This window comes from Echeneis naucrates, chromosome 5 (genome assembly GCF_900963305.1).
Source record: "Echeneis naucrates chromosome 5, fEcheNa1.1, whole genome shotgun sequence".
In the NCBI taxonomy this organism is placed as follows: domain Eukaryota; kingdom Metazoa; phylum Chordata; class Actinopteri; order Carangiformes; family Echeneidae; genus Echeneis; species Echeneis naucrates.
Genome location: NC_042515.1, coordinates 14,645,646 through 14,665,850, shown reverse-complemented (window position 1 = coordinate 14,665,850; position 20,205 = coordinate 14,645,646). Strand labels below are relative to the sequence as shown.

Sequence of the window (20,205 nt, the reverse complement as noted above, 5' to 3'; positions counted from 1 at the left end):
TGAGGACACTGATCAGCTATGTAGCAGTTCAAGTCACAGTCCTGCTGGAGTCAGTTTTATAGATATAGTTTTGGGTTCAACAACAGACCAAAGGTGATCAGTGTCAGAGAGTTAGCAGCATTCTTTCACAAGGGGCAGAATAAAAGAAACTTGGCCATTTAACTTGCTTGAAATGGCCGATATGTAAAACCGAGTTGAAGAAAAACAAACTGTTAATTGATAATTGATGGTACCAACAGCATCATTTTGTCTGTAAAATTAAAAAAAGTTGAACTTGATGCTTAAAAATAGTTGGTTTAGACAAAAACTGAATAATAATTTAAAAAACCTAAAATAAAAATACAATTTTATTTATAGAGGGCTTTAAGGAAGCTTTACAGGAGAAAAAAAACAAAAAACATACATATCACATTTGAATAATTCTGTCCATTAATGTTAACACGCGCACACACACACACACACACACACACACGCACCAACCACATGTGCATGCGCGCAAGAAACGCCTCTGGTTAGTCTGAATGTTCTAGGGTCTTTCCTACTATGCAGGGGAAAAAAATCTTTATACATGCATATTGTGGACTGGTGCTAATCCAGCAACCTTCACAGCTAAAAGAAAATAAACCAAGCCCGGTTTTTATATAGAAGAAAACATGATTAATGACCATTTGTGGACATTTGTCTTTCAGCCTGGCATCTGGCGAAGCTCCTTAGCGAGTTGAGACAGGCCCCGCTGTGGTGTTTGTCATCCTGACTGCTCATGCATCATCATTAAAGAGCACTGTGGACCTGACAGCGCTTGATGTCCTGGTATCTAAATAATTACTTAGATAAATAGACTCAATGTGCTCAGTGGGGGAATCACAAACTCTTGGGTGTCATTTTTGAAAATAAAAAATTGCACACTTACTTGTGTGACACACACAATTTTATCAAGCGAGTTTCTATAGATAGAGTCAATGTTTGATTTTCCAAGCCACAAAGCCAAGTGTAATCACAGAGTCTGAAAATGGACTCAATGACAATAACAAAAGGTCTGCTTATTATTTGGCCAGATAGAGTCTATTTTCTCTTTTAGCTTTGCAGTGTTTGTCTCTGTAACAGTTTCTGTGTGCCCGCAGTTTTCTTTCCAAACCTATATTTTAATACATGATGCAACATCTGAGCGCTGCAGGTCTTTTATTTTAAAAAGAGGTATAAAGATATAAAGTTCTCATCATCATAGTTCTGACATCAAGTGTTTAATATTGATCATTATAACAGCTGAGCTTTAATTTTTATTGGTATCTTTTTTGACGAAGAAGAAGAAAATTACTAAAGTAACTAGTGGTGAGTGACCTCTGCCAGCTGTATGAACTTCAAACCAACTCAAATCTGACTCAGGCAGCCTTTTAATATTTTCCACTATCTGGTGTAAACTAGTTGGTAGTAGCTAACTGTGGCTCTGTGTTGTAGTCATTACCCCAAATCACTACCATGTGATTTGCTTGCCCTTTTTGGATCTAATCTGTTGATGGGTTTTCTGTTTGGACATTCGTGCTTGTTGTGTTCTGGACACGTCACTGGGTCAGCCCAAGTATTGTTTAAAAGTGCTGTCAATCATGTGAAGTCATTCATGAAGAAAACAAACACCAGGGTGTATAAATATGCCCACCCAAACTCACTCAGTCACACTCACACAAAAGCACACTGAGTACATAAACAAACAAACTGCAGGGTGAGAATGGGACATAGAATCGAAAGGAATCTGACTCTTCCTGTGGAGAGGGCTCTATGATAACAAAACTAGGACTCTGATAACACACACACACACACAGAGCTGCTAGATCACTGCATTCTGATAGACAGGGTTGAGTACTTACACTGAATGCTGCTGGTCCCGGCCCAGGCAAAGGGGTCCAGGCCGGAGAAGTAATGGGTGGCCTTTCCTAGCATGCAGGAGCCTTGTCCAGACACATCAAAGAGGGGCCGCGGGGCCAGCCCTAGAGCTTCCATACAGTCAAACATGCTCCTGTCAAATCACACCAACAAGACCACAATCCTCTGCTGTTGTTCTTCAGCTGAGCTCAGAGAGAGTAGCTGTAAAAACTCAGAGGAAGCTTCCTGTTACTCAGAGTAACTCAATGCTCTGCTTGGTCCAGGTGTTCCCTGTCTGTCTTTACCTCCACCACTGTCCCCTGACCGCCTGTCCTTTTTCACACAAACTAGGTCTTGTTGGTTTTGATTTGTTTTTTTTGCTTTCTTTCTGTTCTGTAGCTCTAACTAACTACCTTGAATCTCTCTGTTCGCAGATCATTTGCTAGCCTGCTGTAACTGATCTTTCCTTCCCCTCTCACCGGCTCTCTGGGCCCCTCACACTCCACAACAGACACAACCAACTATCTGCATGCTCTCTCAGCAGACAGAGAGGAGGTGGGGTCGAGGAGGAAGGAGAGGGAGGGACACTTCATGGCCTGAGCGGGGTGTGTACTCGCCTTCTGATTGGCTAGTCAACAAACTTTCTCCCTCACATTCTTTTCTTCAAGTTTTCCAACTCGCCTCTCCATATTTCATATCCTAAACATGAAAACAAACACCAATCACATATGATGCTGCCTCTCTCCATAATTCCGTCTTTCTTCTGTATTTTTCAACATGAATGTTCTTTTTGTTCTGCCAGAACAAGGAAGCAAATAACTTTTCTCCCAAAACAGTACAGCTCTGCCCCATTTAGCAGAAAAACCGAAAACTCCAACCTCACTCAGTCTGTTGGGAGCAAAAACCAAAGGTGCTGAGAGAGCAGCAGCTGAGCAAAGGTGTCTGTCACCAGTATTCATTGCATTTACTGCGCCCTAAAATAAATGATTTATAAATCAGTATTCCCTTCAGTTTATGTAAAAAACCCCAAAACAAAACAATAAAACTGTGTGTTAAGGACAAAAACATTGAAAAAGCAATCAATCAAAGACAACTGAGGGATGCTTTAGTTACTCACTGATTTCCTGTTCTTGAAAAACAATGATGTAAAATCACTTGTACACAGAAAGGTGAACCAAAAATGTCATTGTTAGTATCTTAACCTGGAAAAGAGATATTTGAGATTATTTACAAGTGGGCTTTTAAAAGGAAAAATAATCGGTCTGTTTAAACCTAAATAAATCCATCTTCCACCGCTTTTCTGTTTCCGGGTCGTGGGGGGTGCTGAAGCTAATCCCAGCCAACGTTCTGGGCGAGGAACTGGGTACGCCCTGGACAGGCCGCCAGTCCATCACAGGGCCAACACACACAGACAAACAGAGACGAACAACAACTCACGCTCACATTCAGACCTACGGACAATTTAGACTCAACCTAAATAAATATAAATTCATTATCTATTTACTAATTAATACTTTAAGCTTGTTGAGTTAAATTGTATGATTGAATGCAGACACAGTCCTGAGCTGCTATGCACGGACACAACACTGTCAGTATTTACCTACAATAATGCAAATTAGCTTTCAAGAAGCTGTCAAAGAAATGAATGATTAATGGGAAGTTATTAGAAATGTATAGACCAATAAAATAAGGAGTTACAAAAGTGAAGAGAGAGGGTACTAAACATCCATCCATTTCTACTGCAAGAAGTTTTATTTTTCTGTTAAAGTGCTCTGTTTCCATTTGGTCTTGGCTTGTGTGGCTATTTAATTCAATTCCTCCAATTCAGTTCAAATGGATTCAGTTATGTTCCCTCCTGGAGCTTATTGGACTCTGCAGTCACACTGAAGTGCAACTCCGCTGCAGGCGAACCACACTGGCCCTGAGTCTGGATAGTTTGTGTACGAGACAGCCTCACCTCCTCCCTTTCCTTCCCTCATTCAAGAAGGATGAACTCTGGAAGACACCCCCACTGGGGCTCTAACACCCCCCTTCTCTCTCACACACACACACACACACACACACACACATTAACTTCCCAACTTGTCCTGCCTGTGGCTTTGTACACTTCATGCTCTATTACAGTTCTATACTTTGTTTTTCTCCATTTGTTTGCTTATTTATATTTTCCCCAACTCTCTGCACCAATTTCATTATTTTATTACAATTTGCAAGATAATAGGACACAGTCTTTCTGCATATAAAAAAAAACATTTTGAAAGTTTTTGAGAGCCCCCTCCTCTCAGTCAGTAGACGTCAGTAGACTTTTTACCTGTCTTTGACCATCCTTGCAGACAAACTCACACAGACGTGCACACACACAACAATGACACAATGCAGGGAGCAGAGCTGCACAATATCAGCCTGCTGAGCTCTCTCCACACCTTGAGACAATTACCCTCCCCGCCTCGCAGCACCCTGCCCCCTGTTGCTGCTTTGAGGAAAGAGACACACAAATGCAGGGGGAATGTGAAGAAGAAGAAAAACAATGTCTCATTTTCCTCCACTTTTTCACTAAATGTAAGCTCTCTCCTGTTGTCTTTGATGCTTAAAACACGGGACTCCCCGCTCAGCCTTCAGTCTCCTTCCCCTTGTCCCTTGCACACAAACACAACCTGTAAGAACAGCGAGTCACATTACAACTATTCACAATCAGGTTCTTTAGCTATTCATCCTGTCTTCATGTCTGACACAAACACACAGGGCTGAACAATGGCCCCTCTTTTCTTTCTGTCTGTGTCTCCACCAGCAGCTCCTCCAGTTCGGCCGCAGATATTTGCACAAAGTCTCATTGCGGTCATCAGCAAGCGCACAAATATAGTCACCAATGTGAGGCAAGGAGTGCAAGACTGTTACTTTGTGATATTCATGGGTGTTGGAATGTACAGCCTACATAGTGGCAAGGGAAATGTGTGTGTTTTTCTGTGTGCGAGATTGTAATATATGTATGTGCTTCAACAGAGTGCATGTGATGACAGACACAAAGAAAAACACACAAGCCTCACTCTTTGCCTTTAGGTTCAAATTACTAATATCACACACCACACACACACACGCACACACACATAATACATTACAAAGAACAAGATGTGACAAGTAGAGAAATTACGAAAGGACATTGTGTTCATGATGGAAAAAACCCACAGCAAGCTTTGTTTCTTTTCAGAACAAGAAAAAAATTGACGAAAAGATGAAGACAGAATTTGGATTCAAATGTCCTGATGAAAAAGACACGAGTGAGAAAGTCCCACAAAATACGAGTAATATTTACTTTAGTGGGTAAAATCCAAGAATAGTATCATGCATTTATGCTAATTCCAGGAAGCTGTGAGCAGAATAAATTTCACTGGAAAGAGTTCCTTGTATGTTTGCAGTAATTCCCAGCGCTATTAGAAAAAGAGGAAAGAAATGACTGTATGACTGAGTAAACGGCAGGGAGCTTTGATGTGGATATCCACTAGTTTCAAGTCCAGGGATGCTTTAACTTTCATCTCGTTAGGGAACAAAGTCTAGTGGTCCACTTACACTGATTAGGACCTGGTTTCAATTAATTAGTAAAACCCCAGTTAAAGCTCTAACGTAATTTTGTATAATTTTGTTCACTTTGCACTAATGACAGATAAGTAATTGGCTTTAGCTTTCCTTGGTAAAATGTGGTCTCTTTAATTGTGTGGTTTCCTCTTCATATGAAATACTCAGGTAAGAAGCCGTTTAGCTGGCTGACAGCCACAACTATCATTTTACATAAGGGATGTCACTTCACCTGTGGGAGCTCATAAAAACATTTAAATCCAGCTGATGGATAAATGTGTTAGCTCACATTGTGATGTGAAGAATGCAGCCGACATACTGCCTGACAGGGTGTCAAAAAATCTGTGATTATTTTGTTTAAGTGAGCTCATGGCTGTTTTTAACAGACTGAGGTTGTGGTCAGTACTCTGGCGTCATTGTCCTTTGAATCATACTGGATATGGTCAGCACTGAAATAAATCTGAAAGTTAAAAAAGTCTTTCCCTTTCATAAGCAACTCAATCTAAAATATTTTGCAGCAAAATCTCCTTATTTCAATGAAAGTGAGAATTTTTGGTGCATTGAATTGGACTGATGAACCTTGACATGCAAACCAGCATCTATAAGAAAGGGTATAATTTATCTTTAGCTGTGTTGCTCCGCACGTGTTCGACCCTCCTCTAGTTTAGGCTGGGTAGCACACACTTGTGATCCAGTAGACAAGTGCACGAATAAACTGTGAACTGTCATCTCTGTTTATTGAGATAAATGAGTTACAGATACTCTCTGGCATTTATTGTCAGTTATCCTGAGAGGCTTTTCTCCATTCTTCTGCAACTTATTGAATGATGCACGATATTGAGGACAAAATCCCAAGACTACGGACACATGATCACGATTGTGTAATATGTCAAATAATCAGTGCATGAATCTTATTTTGATAATGTTGATATGTCAGAAGACTAATTAGTCATACAACTCCCTTTCCCATCTGTCACAAACACACTGTGAAACACACAACTGTAAATGCTTTACAGTCCTCTTTTATTCACTTTAATTGTCATCTAATCTAACAGAATGCAGCCTTTCATGTCTTCCTCTTTGTATAAATATAGAAGTCCCAGAGTTGACATGCCAGGTGAGATCTAATCGCAAACTTGCTGCTACTACTAGCTTACTGAACTCACTCTTGTTGGGCCAAGAAATAGCTCAAGATCAGATTAGAACAGATGATAAGTGCTTGGTGAACACATCATCTTAGGACACTCATAGCAAACAGGTACATGCAGTCATACTGCATACTGCAGAGGTTTGATTTGGCCGCTGCACAATATTGGGATTAATCTGTACAAAAGCTGCTTAAGTGAGTTTTGGCCATGAGTTTAACACATATACACAGCAGTCATGTGTAGACAACTTGATTGACCTGAGGATATTTGCATTCATATAAACAAGTTAAAAAGTTTAAACTGCAGGCGCCTGTGTGTTTACGCTGAAGTTGTACAATTTGGAGTGAAGAACACAAAAATGCCATCATTCAAGACTAGGATTAGTCTGAAGACTGCGCAATAAAAACAGTGAGTAGGGTGAAAAAGATATGATAGTTGCCAGTTCAAAATTATAAGAGCAAATTATTATCACAATATGTTCCTCTCTTTTCACTTCATCTGTGCTGATGCTGCTTCCTGTTTATAATTTCAGTTTCAGTCTTGATGGATATGTAGTCCTACAACCAGAGAAGATTAAGAACACTGTCCAATCACTCCAATTCATTTACCCGGAATTTATTTTTCTCCCTCTGAATTGTGCAATTATAGCCTGCATAACCTTAAAACTGCAGTACAATTCACATAACAGAAAACAGTGTACCTGAATGACTAGGAAATTAGTCAGAAAATCTAAGCTTTTTTCTGAATATGAGTAACATCTTATATCCTGAAACAATTATGTCATATAACAGTATTTTATATCTGACAAGAGCTAGACCTTCAAATCAACCTCACTTTGAACAGTCAATGCATTGACCTTTGTAGTCATGCTCTCTTTTCCTGGTGAAGAGCTGTAGCACCCCCTGTGCCTCAAACTAGGAACTGGCAGCAGAATTAAGGCCACTGGCATGGTATTGCGTATTTGTGCATCCTCTTTTTTTATGCAGGGCAAAAAAATTATAATAATCTACAGACCGTATATATGTTTCGTAGTAGTATACTCCATTACAATAGCTGTCACCAGCTGTTGGTAGAAGCTGTGTGAAAGATAAATAGACAAATTTTGTTACTCACACAATGCAGCCATTTCTTTTGGAAGATCTGCCCCAAACCGGCCAAAGAGGTGACTACTGGCCAGCAAGTCAAAGGGAGAGTGGCTTCTCATGGAGTTAAAGGTGAACGGGTAAATAGCACGAGGGAAGCCGGCCATGTGACGCACTTGGTGCTCCCTGTTAGTTGCCATGGTGGAAAGTGCAGGTGATGTTTCAGGTTACTTTCCTCCAACTGTCCTGTGGTTTGCTCTTCCCGTGTCTTCGTCAGGGGCCTTCGATGAGTTTCAAATGGGCTGGTGCCATTCAGCCCGGCTCAGCTGCCGGCGTCTCAGTCTCAGGGCCGAAGAGAGGTGAGAAGGATGCTGAGGAGAAAGGAAGAGCCGGAGAAAGGCCAATTACTGAGTGGACTAGACCTGACAAGGCCCAGGCTCTGTAGAAAATGAGGGAAGAGGAGGAAGATGCGATGCAGACCGAAGTCTGCCGATTAGCTCATGAGCACGATTTAACAAGTAATCTAAAGCCAAATCAATTGCAACAACTCATTCAAAAAATTGCCACTTTCTGCAACAAAACAGAAGTTTAAAATATGCCAGACCTGAAGGATAAATCAGTAAGAATAGAACAAAAAGAGACTGCTGGACAAACAGTTGACAAAGCTGAAAAGCAGAGGGGGTGCAACACTTTCCCCCTGCTTTTTGTCTTTCTTCCAAATAGCGCAATGATTTCAGGCAATGCCATATGATTTCAATCAGCAGAAGTGTATTATAAAGGGTCTCTCTGTTCCCTCTGTGAGCCTGACTTTAGCCAGCCTGCCAGAGAACAGCCAGCCACAATATGGGTACAATTAACCCTTTACGACAACAGACACATTTCTTACCCACTCTGTGTAGTAACCAACATCATGAATCTTGCACACTTTTTTCTGTTGCATTCTGGACTTATATTGTGGCTTTGTGACACCCCCCCCCCACGTCAGTAAGTTAAATGTGTCTCTTGTTTCTCTGACTCTTATTCCCTCCTATGATTTCAGAAGTGGGCGGGGCTTAGTTCTCTGTGGCGGCGCTGTGGTACATGCAGTTCGGCCAAAGAATGTCTTGTTGTCTTGGGCCGGCTTCAGCATGGGAATCAGGCATCCAGTGTGGGTGAGATGGAGTATGGAGTGAGGGACTTCTGAATTTACAAACACTCTTTCAACTGTAATGAAGAAGACACATGATGAATGAGTTAAGTTGTGTTGTGCTGCCCAGACTAATGCAGGCACACAAATGAAGGTATGTATGGCTGCAACTGACACAGCAGCCAGCCAATTACAGCTGCTTTAAAGGTTCACCCTGTACCTGATTTAAAGTAAATTATTCCACATGTTGAGGTAAACACACATACACACACACACTTACGGAGGTTGAGCAGACCATACCAATCAAAATGCTGATGGTTTGATCCCAAACTCCTAAAGTCCACATGTTGACATGTCCTTACTGGTCAAGAAGAACATTCCTAAATGATCATGTCGCATCAAGTGCAATGATGTGTAGAACAAGAGTGATATGTTTAATGAAAGTCAATTATCATTTACACAAACACATACAAAGGAATGTTCACTTCACTCTCTCACTAGTCTCCAGAGAGACTAGTTGTTCGAAAGCAGTTCCAAATAAACATGTTTAAAGCTGTTTACTGAAGTTGAAGGAAAAAAAAAAATATATATGGTGATGGAGGGACCTTTTAGTCAAAGCGTTATTACAGTCATAAGAACAACAAGGAAGAGCAAGGCCAAAACCAAAACCAGTAACTTCAGATTGGAGCAACTCTAACAGATCATGTTATTGTTCATGCAATAACAACTAGGGAAACAGGACAAAGAGCACATCCCAATCTCACAAGATTCTTCTCTGTGGACATTATGATCGGGAGATCAGGAGATACCAGGTTTTCGAAATTTGTTTTCGTTGCTAAAGGTTTAGTTTACATAAATACAGTAATTTATTACTGTTTATGCCTACTTTAGAAGTTGTATGACAGACAACCCCACACGAGGGAGAGCCTCCTAGTGAGTATGGAAACAGTCTGAGGTGAAATAGTGTCAGTGTGGAGTTCTGCCATGGCTGTATCTGCCACACCACAGGGGTTTTCCCCGGCTGCCTGGCTGAAGAGAAAAGAGCTTGTGATATAGTTGCAGTCATCTCCAGTACAAAGATGTGATGCTGAAGCTGAGCGCATCATTTCTTGAGTTTGATTTTGCAGATATGTTTCCAGAATCATATGCTCGCAAGTTGTTTTCTTCTGTTCTGACATTTTAAAGAACTGTATGTAAGAGTTGAATAATACATGCTGCGAAGAGTCTGTCTTTCATGTTTCTGATATTGTGCATCGTGAATGCTCAGTGGTGTTTTCATTTGAATTGCCTGTGTGAAGGTTTTGGATACTTTTTTTTCTTACAGTTTTGAGGAAAGGATAGAAGATTCCAATAAATGGGCTTTAACAGTTGTAAAACCTGTTTGGGTATCCTATCATACAGATTACTGCATCTAACAATACTTTTATTCCACTCAAGAATTTTATATAAATTCTATCTTTCAAAAAAAGAATATTGTCTATATTATCTAAAAACTCCCAAGAGAAAGAAAGACATAAGACCAAGAGCACAGGCGGATTGGCCATGAGGATTGCTATCCCAATTAATGCCAGTCAGCTGGTAGCTTGTCCAAAACAAACAAACAAACAAACAAACCAAAAAAAACCAGAAAAGTTTATTGACCAGCTCTTGCAGTGCATTTGTACGGCTGCTGTCATGATGTGTAAGCAAAAATTTATTGAAACTGAATAACTTTTCCAATCTGACCTTGAAGCCAATACTGGTCTCACTTTACTGAGCTAGAGAACCCAGTCAGCTGGAAAAGAGCTCCAGATTAAATCAGCATTTGTTTTCTTAACTTAATTCTACAAGTGTTACATTTATTTTCATTAGTGAAAGCTACAACAATAATTTAAGTTTGTGTTGTTTTGTATTGAATTGTATTGTGGAATGGGGGACGTTTTTAATATTTAGATCACCCTCATATGTGCCACTATTATTAGAGTCAAATTCTTTAACATCCTCTTGTTTTTCCAGCAGCTACTTCTTCCCACGTATACTAACCCATACAGTGTATATTACAATTTCACACACAAAACCAGAAAGTCAGCACAGTGACTGTTATTTTTAAAGTCATATTTCCCAGATTTATACATTTATACATATTTTCTGTAACTGCTTGACTTTGCTGTGGTTTTTTTTCCACTCAGAGGGCCAGTTGGGGAGAGTCCCTGCAGCTACTACAAAGAACATTTGTGTTTGAGGATCAAAAAATGTCAAGCAAAGGTTGGAGAAAGCATGTGGTGATTAAAAAAAAAAAGAAAAAAAAGAAGTTGAAGCAGTATGCAAGTACTGGCGTGGAATGGTCTCACTTAAAAAAAAAATATGCATGCACATGCTTCCCTAATAGCAGAACACAGGTATATACAAGCAGGGACATGCGGGCTGCAGGAGTGAACATACACAGATGTTCTGACTTTAATCATGTTCATGGGCAAGCAATCAGTGGAAAACACACAGTGTTCACACATGCTGAAGCACCATTAAAGGTTGCAATTGACCTTGAAGAATGAAGGCGTAAATATAGGATGGAGGATCCTTCCACAGATGCGGCTTTAGAGTCCCCTGATTTTACTTGAATCAATCAAATTCAAAGGCTGAAATAACTGGTATGAAAGCCAGATGTAGAAAGGATTTGGAAGAAGAAAAAAAAGTGTTGAAAACAAAAAAAGAAAAAGATGGGGAAAAGATAGAAGCAAACAGAGGAAAGGAACGAGAGGGAAAGAACATAGCAGGGAGTTTGAAGCATCTGGCAGGCCATGTGTAAAACGTGAACAGAGCCATTAATTAGAGCCATACTGGAAAGTGGATTAATAAGAGAAAGAAGTGACTGTGGTAAAGCAGCACGGGAGGAGGGCGGAAAACAGGCAGGAGTGGTTGAAGAAAACGTACATAAAAATAAAGAAACACTTTTATTTCCACTAATAAACTATGAAATAATGTGTGCCCAAGCCAAGGAATGGTTTCTTTCTCTCTAATGAGTAACCCCCCCTGGCCCCGCCCCCTCCCTCCAGGGGGAATACACCTTGGGCAGGGCAACAAAAGCAGCGCTGTCTCCGGGCCTCCAGGCCTCAATGCTGCTTTTATGAGACCTGGCTGGGGCAGGTCAGACTGGGTCACCTGGTCTTGGTCCTGCTGACACACACAAATACACTAACACACACACACACACACACACAACCAACCTTCCCTTTCCCGGACTATTGGGATTAAAAACAGCTTTGGTGTGAAAATAATGGGTCTTTCCATCCCTGTCTTTTCCAGCAACTCACGATGTACTGTCAGCTTTTCTTTCACACAACTCTAATTCAGCTACACTTTTATAGCTTTTTCTCTGGGTGTAAATTGCATTGCTGCAACAGCTGAAAAGATATTTCAGTTACAAACCAAATGGCAAGAACAATTTTTCAGTCACTTATTAGAACTGTAATGCTTATTAGGAACGTCATCTGGATATAGTTATGTGACTGAACTTTATGGGTTGAGGTTAGAGTTATGAAACTACACACACACACACACACACACACACACACACACACACACACACTTGTGTTCATTTACAGAACAGTGGATGTCCAGACTTATTTTTCATCAGCCTACCTAAAACCAAACGCGCCACATTTGCGAGCCATGCACAAGAGAGAGAGGGTGACGTAAGACTCAACAATTTACGCGCTATTTGTAGGTGGTAATTGCTTGTTAAACCGGATGCTAGCACCATTATGCTGTGTGTAAACAACACTTGAACATCTGTTTTGAAAAGGTTATTTTCATAAAGATTTATGTTCATACTGAATGCAAGAAGAGAATCCTCTCGCTTCTTTGTCCTACTTTGGTCCTTAACAACAAAAGTATGTATCACAACCAATCTCTGGTCCAGAATTGGACACACCAGAGTTACTCTTCTGAGTCTCAGCTGGTTTACAGTAAGCCCCAGCTTGTCCCAGGCTTTTTCTGTGATCACCTTTGCTGGATTTCAAATAGAAACTGAAGACGCTCAAAATAGTGATAAAATTGCAACTCGTAAATGCTGACTGCCAGTCGACTGGTCTCTCTTGCTTCTATTTTACAGCTTCAAGGTCGTCTGACAAATCAATGTAGCTAACAAAAAGTTGTCTTTTTAACTTCTCAGCCACATATCCCCTAGTGTTCGTACAAAAATGCATTGCCATCATTTTGAGATTTATTCTCTCTGAAGACTGTTTTTGATCAGCTCAAAACTTATGGCAATAATCAGCTTTGTATTGGTCATAGATCCATCAATCTTTGGGGAACTGCGTATTTTGGTCACATTTATTTTTCTGCCCACTATAAAAAACATGCTGTTGGGGTGGAGATAATGTGGTAAAAGCCTTGCAGACAAATAGATGACTTGGGAATTACAGTTAATTCTCAGTTTTACAGTATAATGAGTCCACTTTTATGGTTGAGAAATGTGTGGGGATGAGAAGTCTTTGCCTCATCCAGTGTAAGTCAGTCAGTCAACAAATAAAGGTCTCAGTTAAACAGTTTAGAAAATGGAGGGATCATAGGTTAAAAACATTTGTAGGTCATCTAGAAGCGACACTCTTGACTGACCTCAAGTCATACAAACACATTGTATTAGCTGATCCCACTAAAGTAAGACAAGCTGGTTAAAATAGAAGATTATTTATACACAATGTTCAAGTAAAATGTTTAAAACATGCTGCTTAACTTGCCCCGGATATGCTATTTCATTAAGTCAGACTAATTCCTAATGATCCAACTGGCAGCAGATGAAGTAATGCATGTTGACTGTTTAGACACAGGTTTAACCCGTGCCACAGTATTTATTTAGTCGCTCCAGGTTTCTGGCCCTGTTCTTTCTGCTTAGACAGGCTTCACAACAGCAACAAGAGAAACAGCTGCATTGCCTGTGGACTCATGAAAAGAGAAAAGCTTTATTTATTACAGCTGATTTATTTCCGAAGCCAGGTTTTATTAATCTCTTCACAATTTTTGTCAGGATGTATTTTTTATTATTATTTAGTTATTACTTTTTTTTTTTTTTTTTTTTACACAATGCTTTATTGCTGATTCTCCGTGCTATAATTTTTATTCTTTGGCCTTTGGGTGAACCAGTTTTTGTCCTTGAACAGATGATGTGTTGGCTGCTTCTGTCCATCACTTTCTTCAGTTTCTCATGTGCTGACCTTCTCATCAAATGTATTCAAACTTGACATAACACGGTTTCTATCATGTCTTTGTGCTGTTACATCATTGTGTTTACCTGGTCTAAAAATATGCCACACACCTTTGTCTAATAGTTCCTGCTCTTTTTCTCCTAAATCATCTATTATAAGCAGTCAAAGTCAACAATCATTCAATAAGGCCTAGATGCCTGCCTGTGTGGGCTTGGCACGGTATTATCATTGCAAAACTTCATGGACCTGTTATTTTGATGGCGAAATTTAAATGTATTCCAGGTTCTGAGAATTCTTCTGGATGAATTTCTTATTGAAAACCATGTGAAATTTTGGAAAAGATTAAGTGTTCAGAAGGTGGATGTTAACATTAAGGGAGGAATTTAAGTGGGGCAGAGGTAACACAGAACTCAGCCGTGCCTGGAGAAACTCCCCACACTACAAACTGAGACCAGAGTGTATGATTGCTTCGCTCCACTTCATGTAAAGATGTCCTTCATTTTGTTTGAACATGTGGGCGATGAGTTCTCAGTGTTAGTACATCAGATAGATTACACAATGGTGTTTTTCTGTGCCTGAAAGTGTGTTCGCCCTGGTGAGAGTGTGAACACATTCAAACAAAAACTTTTTTTTTTGATGATAAACACCCTTTGATCCTTTGGCATGGAACAGGTCACATGGACCAGAAAAAAAACCTGTTCCTTCACTCTGCACTTTGGTTTTCTGCACATTTTTTCCTCTCGATAAATAGAAAGCAAGTGTTTTTTTGTTTTTTTTTTTCTGGTTCCAACTCTTTAGTCATCTTTCTGTTTCCAAACTTCTTGTGTGTGGGTTTCCTGCAGAATGATGCGAGTCTGCTGGAAAATAGGCAGGCATTAAAAGTACTACAGGCTTGTTCTTATCTTATGTGGTTCTTTTGTAGATATGAGGTTCATTTATCTGCCATTGTTAGTGTGACATCAGGCTAATAGTCGATGTATTCTGTTCTGAGACAAATTTGACTTGTGGAACAGAAGAAGCATCTATGTAAACATCAGTGTGTTTCAGAAAACCAAGACGAAAACAATATATACAAAGTCTACATTTATAATACCGTATGTATGACAGCTATGGAGCCACAAAGTAAACTTAAAGGCAAAATCTTAACAAAACTAAAAGCTGAAAACTCCCCTCACACGAGCCAAATGCCAAGGAAATCATGACTTCAGCAGACACAATTAGTTGTAAACCATAAAACCACAGTAAAATCTGCCATATTCTGAGAAAAGGCAGCCAGGGATGAGCTGTGCTGAGCACACTATAAGGAAGTACACATACTAACACACAAAAGCCATTATAGAAGAGAAAAACCATCAGCATCATCACCCACAAACAACATAATTAGATTTTCCAACAAATGACCATCCTATATTTTACGTCAGGCTGACATGTAAAAATGTTTTTTGAGGAATACAAACGTTGCTTGGCCATAAAGTACCAGCGCCTGACAGCCATCTTCAAACCACAAAATGGCTTTGGCAGGGGTAAACACATATTTCCAATTTGTGCTCGCAATTATGTTGCTAGCTTAGTCAAGAATGTACACACAGATGTAAATATTAGGCCTCAAAACAACATTTGATATCTGCTTCCCAAGTAATGTGACTCAGAAACATCTTTCAAAACGTGTTGGCAGACAGTAATCTTATTAAAAGTAATTTAAAGTAATGAGGGTCTGTTTGACATCGAGGCCATATGGAAAAATTACATCTTTGAAGCTTCAGAAGAACAAAGTTGACAGTCTCTAACATCTCTAACGTGAAGGCAAGTGGCCAACACTTTCTTGCTGCTAAAAGAGAATACTGTGTGTAAAATAAATGGAAGGCCACAGCAGCAGTCGGATAGTTTTGCTTATGTATCTAATAACGAGCTGGACCGAAAAGCCCAGGAGGTCTCTGCATCTAGTAAAATAGTTGGCACACAACCAGTAGTAGTATTAGTAGTAGTAGTAGAATTCCCATTTATTTCATGACAGTGAAGCTAGAAGGTGAAGTTAGAAAGGGTAGAAATAAAAAGTTAAAGGATTCACATTGAAATTTAACCAACAAAAACTGCAAACTTTCCCAGCTCTTCCCAAAAGTGCATTTGTTGCCTAAACTTCAGCACAGGTTTCTGGTCTCTGGTGTGACAGTCATGTGGTTTGTGTGCCTGGCATCAATACCAACCACCTCCGAGGGACGCTGCTACTGACTATTGAATACAGAAACTTATGATTACAACATACTTACTCACTTAGAAATGTTTCCAGAAAAATAAAAATAAAAACTTGTGGACATGCTGCGACAGTGAACTTGCATTATTTAAAAAAATAAAAGTAATTAATTAAAAAGACAAGTTTGCTGACCATAACACATATAATTTTATGTTTGGATTCTATACGTCAAATCTTTCGATAAAGTGTAGTGAGATCATTATCTTTCTGCTGATAATTTATGGACAAAACTATAAACTGCAACAGCTAAGATAAAAAATAAAGAAACCAGAAACTTTTACTTGACTCTCATCTAACTTATTGCTTTATTTTTGGGCACACTTGGGAATAACACAGTGTGAATTCTATGTTATCGGAGCTAATGGAGACGATAGTAATGCTTCATAAAACACACAATGTTGTCATTATGTGCAGCTACCCCTGTGGGCCGCTGAGGGTCTCGACACCGTGGTTGGGGTCACTTGCTGTTGCTCTGGGCTCAGTGGCCGGGCCATGGGTCGGGCATAATTAGGGCATTTGGTAGACAGCCTTTCATTTAGTATTAAAGTGAAATGTGAGTGTAAAGAGTGTCAGCCACTTATGTCTCACACAACATACGCTGAATCTGTTTCTTGCTGCTCCTCCACAGAGGATTAGAAGTGTGTTTACAGGACTTGTATCTTTCACTGAAGAGCAGCCCCGGGCCACAATTAAACACACTGAGAAGCTCTTTAGAAGCACTGAGTCACATTCAGCCTTGAATGCTGGAAAAAAGTGCAATGAAAGCAACAATGAATGTTACAAGTCACTTCCAAATCTCTGAAGCCAATTGGGCATGTCAGGCCGGACTGCAGCCAGCGAATGGCTCTCACCGAAATCTCTCTAAATAACTCTGGACAATATGTAATTCAGCAGAACAAGTAAACATTTGTGCCCTCCGCTCTCAGAAACAAGCAGCAAATGCTTTCTTCTTTGTTGTGGAAGTTTTAAGTTTCCATTTACATGGAGTGACCAAGAGAACAACCCTCATACAAAATCAAAATCAGCTTACAAGGGCCAGCTTAAAAAAAAAAAAAAAAAAAAAGGAAAAAAGGAAGCCTTTTTTTAAAACTGGAGAACTAAAAGAGAAAGAAATGAGTGAGACGGAGGGAATAAAAGACAAAAGGAGAAAGGGGGCAAACTCCTCAGACTAAGCGGCTCTCATTCTTTCAAAGTGTAAAGAACAAAGATGACTCTTGACAGTGCAGTCGAGAGTTTTATCCAACACACCCTAACACATGCATATGCAAGCACTTTCAAACTTTTCTAGAGTTTTTCTTCAAATGACGAAACCAAAGGGAAAAAGCAGGACTTAACCAAGACCAGATGCATCCATACCGAATGTTTAAAAACCAGAAAAAGTCTGACCTGGACGACAGAGTTCACTCAGAAGCCGACACTGTGGGGACATCCACAGACAAGACAATGTCATGAAAACTTGATCATCATGAAAAGCCATTCAATTAGAGGAGAAGACAAGAGGAGAGTTATATTTAGCAAGTCTGCCACGGGTCCCAAGAATGGGTCTCCAATATGAATGAATGATGAACTATTCATTGTTTACACTCAGCTGTTTATGCCTCGCTTGTAGACTCATTCACCTATTCATGGGGATGTGTTGATAAACACTCCTCCAGACATAAGGGAAAATTAGTTTAAAATAGATCTGTCAAGAGTTTGCTAGGAAAACTCATAGGGGGTGCCTTGCATTGCATTGCTCAGAGTGGCCTACTGCGGCCGCACAGCAGTAATGTGTTATCAGAGAGATGTGATTAACCCAGATCAGCTGGGGAGAAGAAGATAAACAGCATCCTAATCATCACTGTCGATCAAACAATGCATCTGTATTTATATAGAAGATGTTGCACATAGGATGCTATGAAATGATTCACATGCTGTGTAAAAAAAGCTTGTGTTCTAATAGGAGGGGGTCAGTGAGTTTATTCTCTCTCACACACACACAATGCTAAGCAGCAGCAGCAGTGATCAGACAAACAGCAGATTGTCTGGTGATATCCGGACTAACCTATTTTAATGTTTCCATCCTGCTCCCATAATTGTGTGGATGGAAACCCGTTTACATAAGCCACTGAGGGATGAGTGACTGAGTGTGTACATACTCAGGTATACCAGACCTACTCAGCCATTCGTGATGGTGATGGAGTGATCCATCAAGTTTGACAGCAGGTCTGCTGGCTAAGAGCCTACAGGCTGAAGCAGCCGCTTTTCGTCTGGGCCTGCAAAATCACCTATGATGGTTCCTGAACTCACCTGTAGCAGGAACGACTGATGAGTAGAAGAGGTTTAATATAGAAAGTGTAACTTATTTGGCTGTAGAAAAACAGTTACTCTCATTCATGTCATTGTTAAAAAATCTGGGGAATTCCAACATTCTTTTTTCTTTTTTACTGATTTCCTTTTGCTTCCTTGCCTCAAGGATCTTTGTTATCACAATCTTTTAGAAAATGTGTAGAGTTAATGAAGGTAGGAATTGACACAGGTATGTGCATCAACGAAGGAGAAAGCAAATGAAGGCACACACACATACACTTGACCACAAGCATTCATCTCCTCACATGGAGCGGCCCCTGAGCACACGCATGTGCTGATCAGCTTTCACTCCCCTCCTTCTCTGTTTCTGTTGTTCTTTCTCCCTCTCTCAAAATCTCTGTTCTCAATTAAAGCTGTCCTCAGGAAACTCAATCTCTCCACTCATGCACACTCACTTACACACACACACTCAGACACACAAACACATACATACAGACTCGCACACAGAAAAGAGAGCGGGAGAGTGAAGAGAGAAATACACACACATCTCACTCATGCTCTGACATGTCCTGTGTCTGTCTGCTTCTTTCTCAATCAGCCAAAAAAAATGTAGTTATAAGGAAGAGCAGCTTGTCAAAAGGGAATTGAAGGAAAACTCACCAGTCGTGGGATGTGAACGCTGCACAGGCTGGTGGTTATTGTGGGTAAGTCAGAGGAAAAATGAGTTGAGGAGGAGTGTAGTAATTGTGTTTGTCAGTCACAAGTCCCTCTCACAGCGTCGATAGAGCTCAGCCTGTTGCATACCGCCTCCCTCTCTTCTTCCCGTTTCTCTCTCTCTCTCTGTGTCCCTCTAACATCCAGCCTCTCCCTCTTGCTCTCCTCTTGAAATCATTGTGTACTTTGATTCACAAACCCTGCCTTTGTCACGTGATCCAACACTTCAAATATACAGCACATTTTTTTAGCAGCCACAGAATGCCCGAAGGAAGGGAAAACAGGGTCCAGAAAGCTAAGGTTTCAACTTGCTGCCCACCCCCTCTCTCTCGCTCTCTCTCTCTCTCTCTCTCTTTGTCCCAGTCTCTCTCTCTCTCTACCTCCACTCCTTCTACACTGTACTGCCAGTCAACACACACTTTAGTTGGATTTCAACTGTGTGACTGTTTGTTTTGAATTTCTAAATTTGTTCCTCCTCTGCTCACCTTCCAAAGATAGGCCTACACTGACTAACACAAACACACACACAGACCCACACAAGCACACAACAGCGGTGCATGCGTGTAGACACAACTAATGAAACAGTCATTAACTCGTTGACATACACAAACACACATGCTGCAATGGGTTGCACACCTTTGGGGATATCAGTATCAGCCCTTGGCTCTCGTTCCATGTTTACAATGCCTTGACTTTGGGACTGTGGCCAGCCCATGTGGGAGTCCAGGGGCCTGGGGCCAATAGAGAGCCACTACTTTGACTTTTGGGAGAGAAATAGACCCTTGCAGCATCAGGCTCTTTATGACTCAGTATAGAAACAATAATAATAATTAAAAAAATGCATCAGTCAACGTACACACAAATTTGTTCATTTGATCTTTACTTAACTGATTAAACGTTTTTTGAAAAAAATTGAAATATCATCTGTGGTTTGTGCATCCACATATAAATGTGTGAATTTGAAAAGCTACAAAAATGAGAAAAG

The 20,205-nt window shown here is 40.3% G+C and overlaps 1 protein-coding gene across 2 annotated transcripts in view; it reads right to left on the bottom strand.

The window, feature by feature from the left end:
* Positions 1 to 19,358, bottom strand: part of LOC115044071 (retinoic acid receptor gamma-A-like) — a 32,220-nt gene extending 12,862 nt beyond the window's left edge. The window contains exons 1-2 of one of the 2 annotated variants that reach the window (XM_029502904.1): positions 19,167 to 19,358; positions 7,689 to 8,028 (exon numbers count right to left, since the gene is read on the bottom strand). In XM_029502904.1, the coding sequence (XP_029358764.1) occupies positions 7,689 to 7,857 (169 nt within the window). In that variant the 5' untranslated portion in view covers positions 7,858 to 8,028; positions 19,167 to 19,358. Of the gene's footprint in view, positions 1 to 1,862; positions 2,392 to 7,688; positions 8,029 to 19,166 lie in introns of those variants that run through there. The other variant, XM_029502905.1, reaches the window with a different exon arrangement.
* Positions 19,359 to 20,205: the final 847 nt, after the last annotated feature.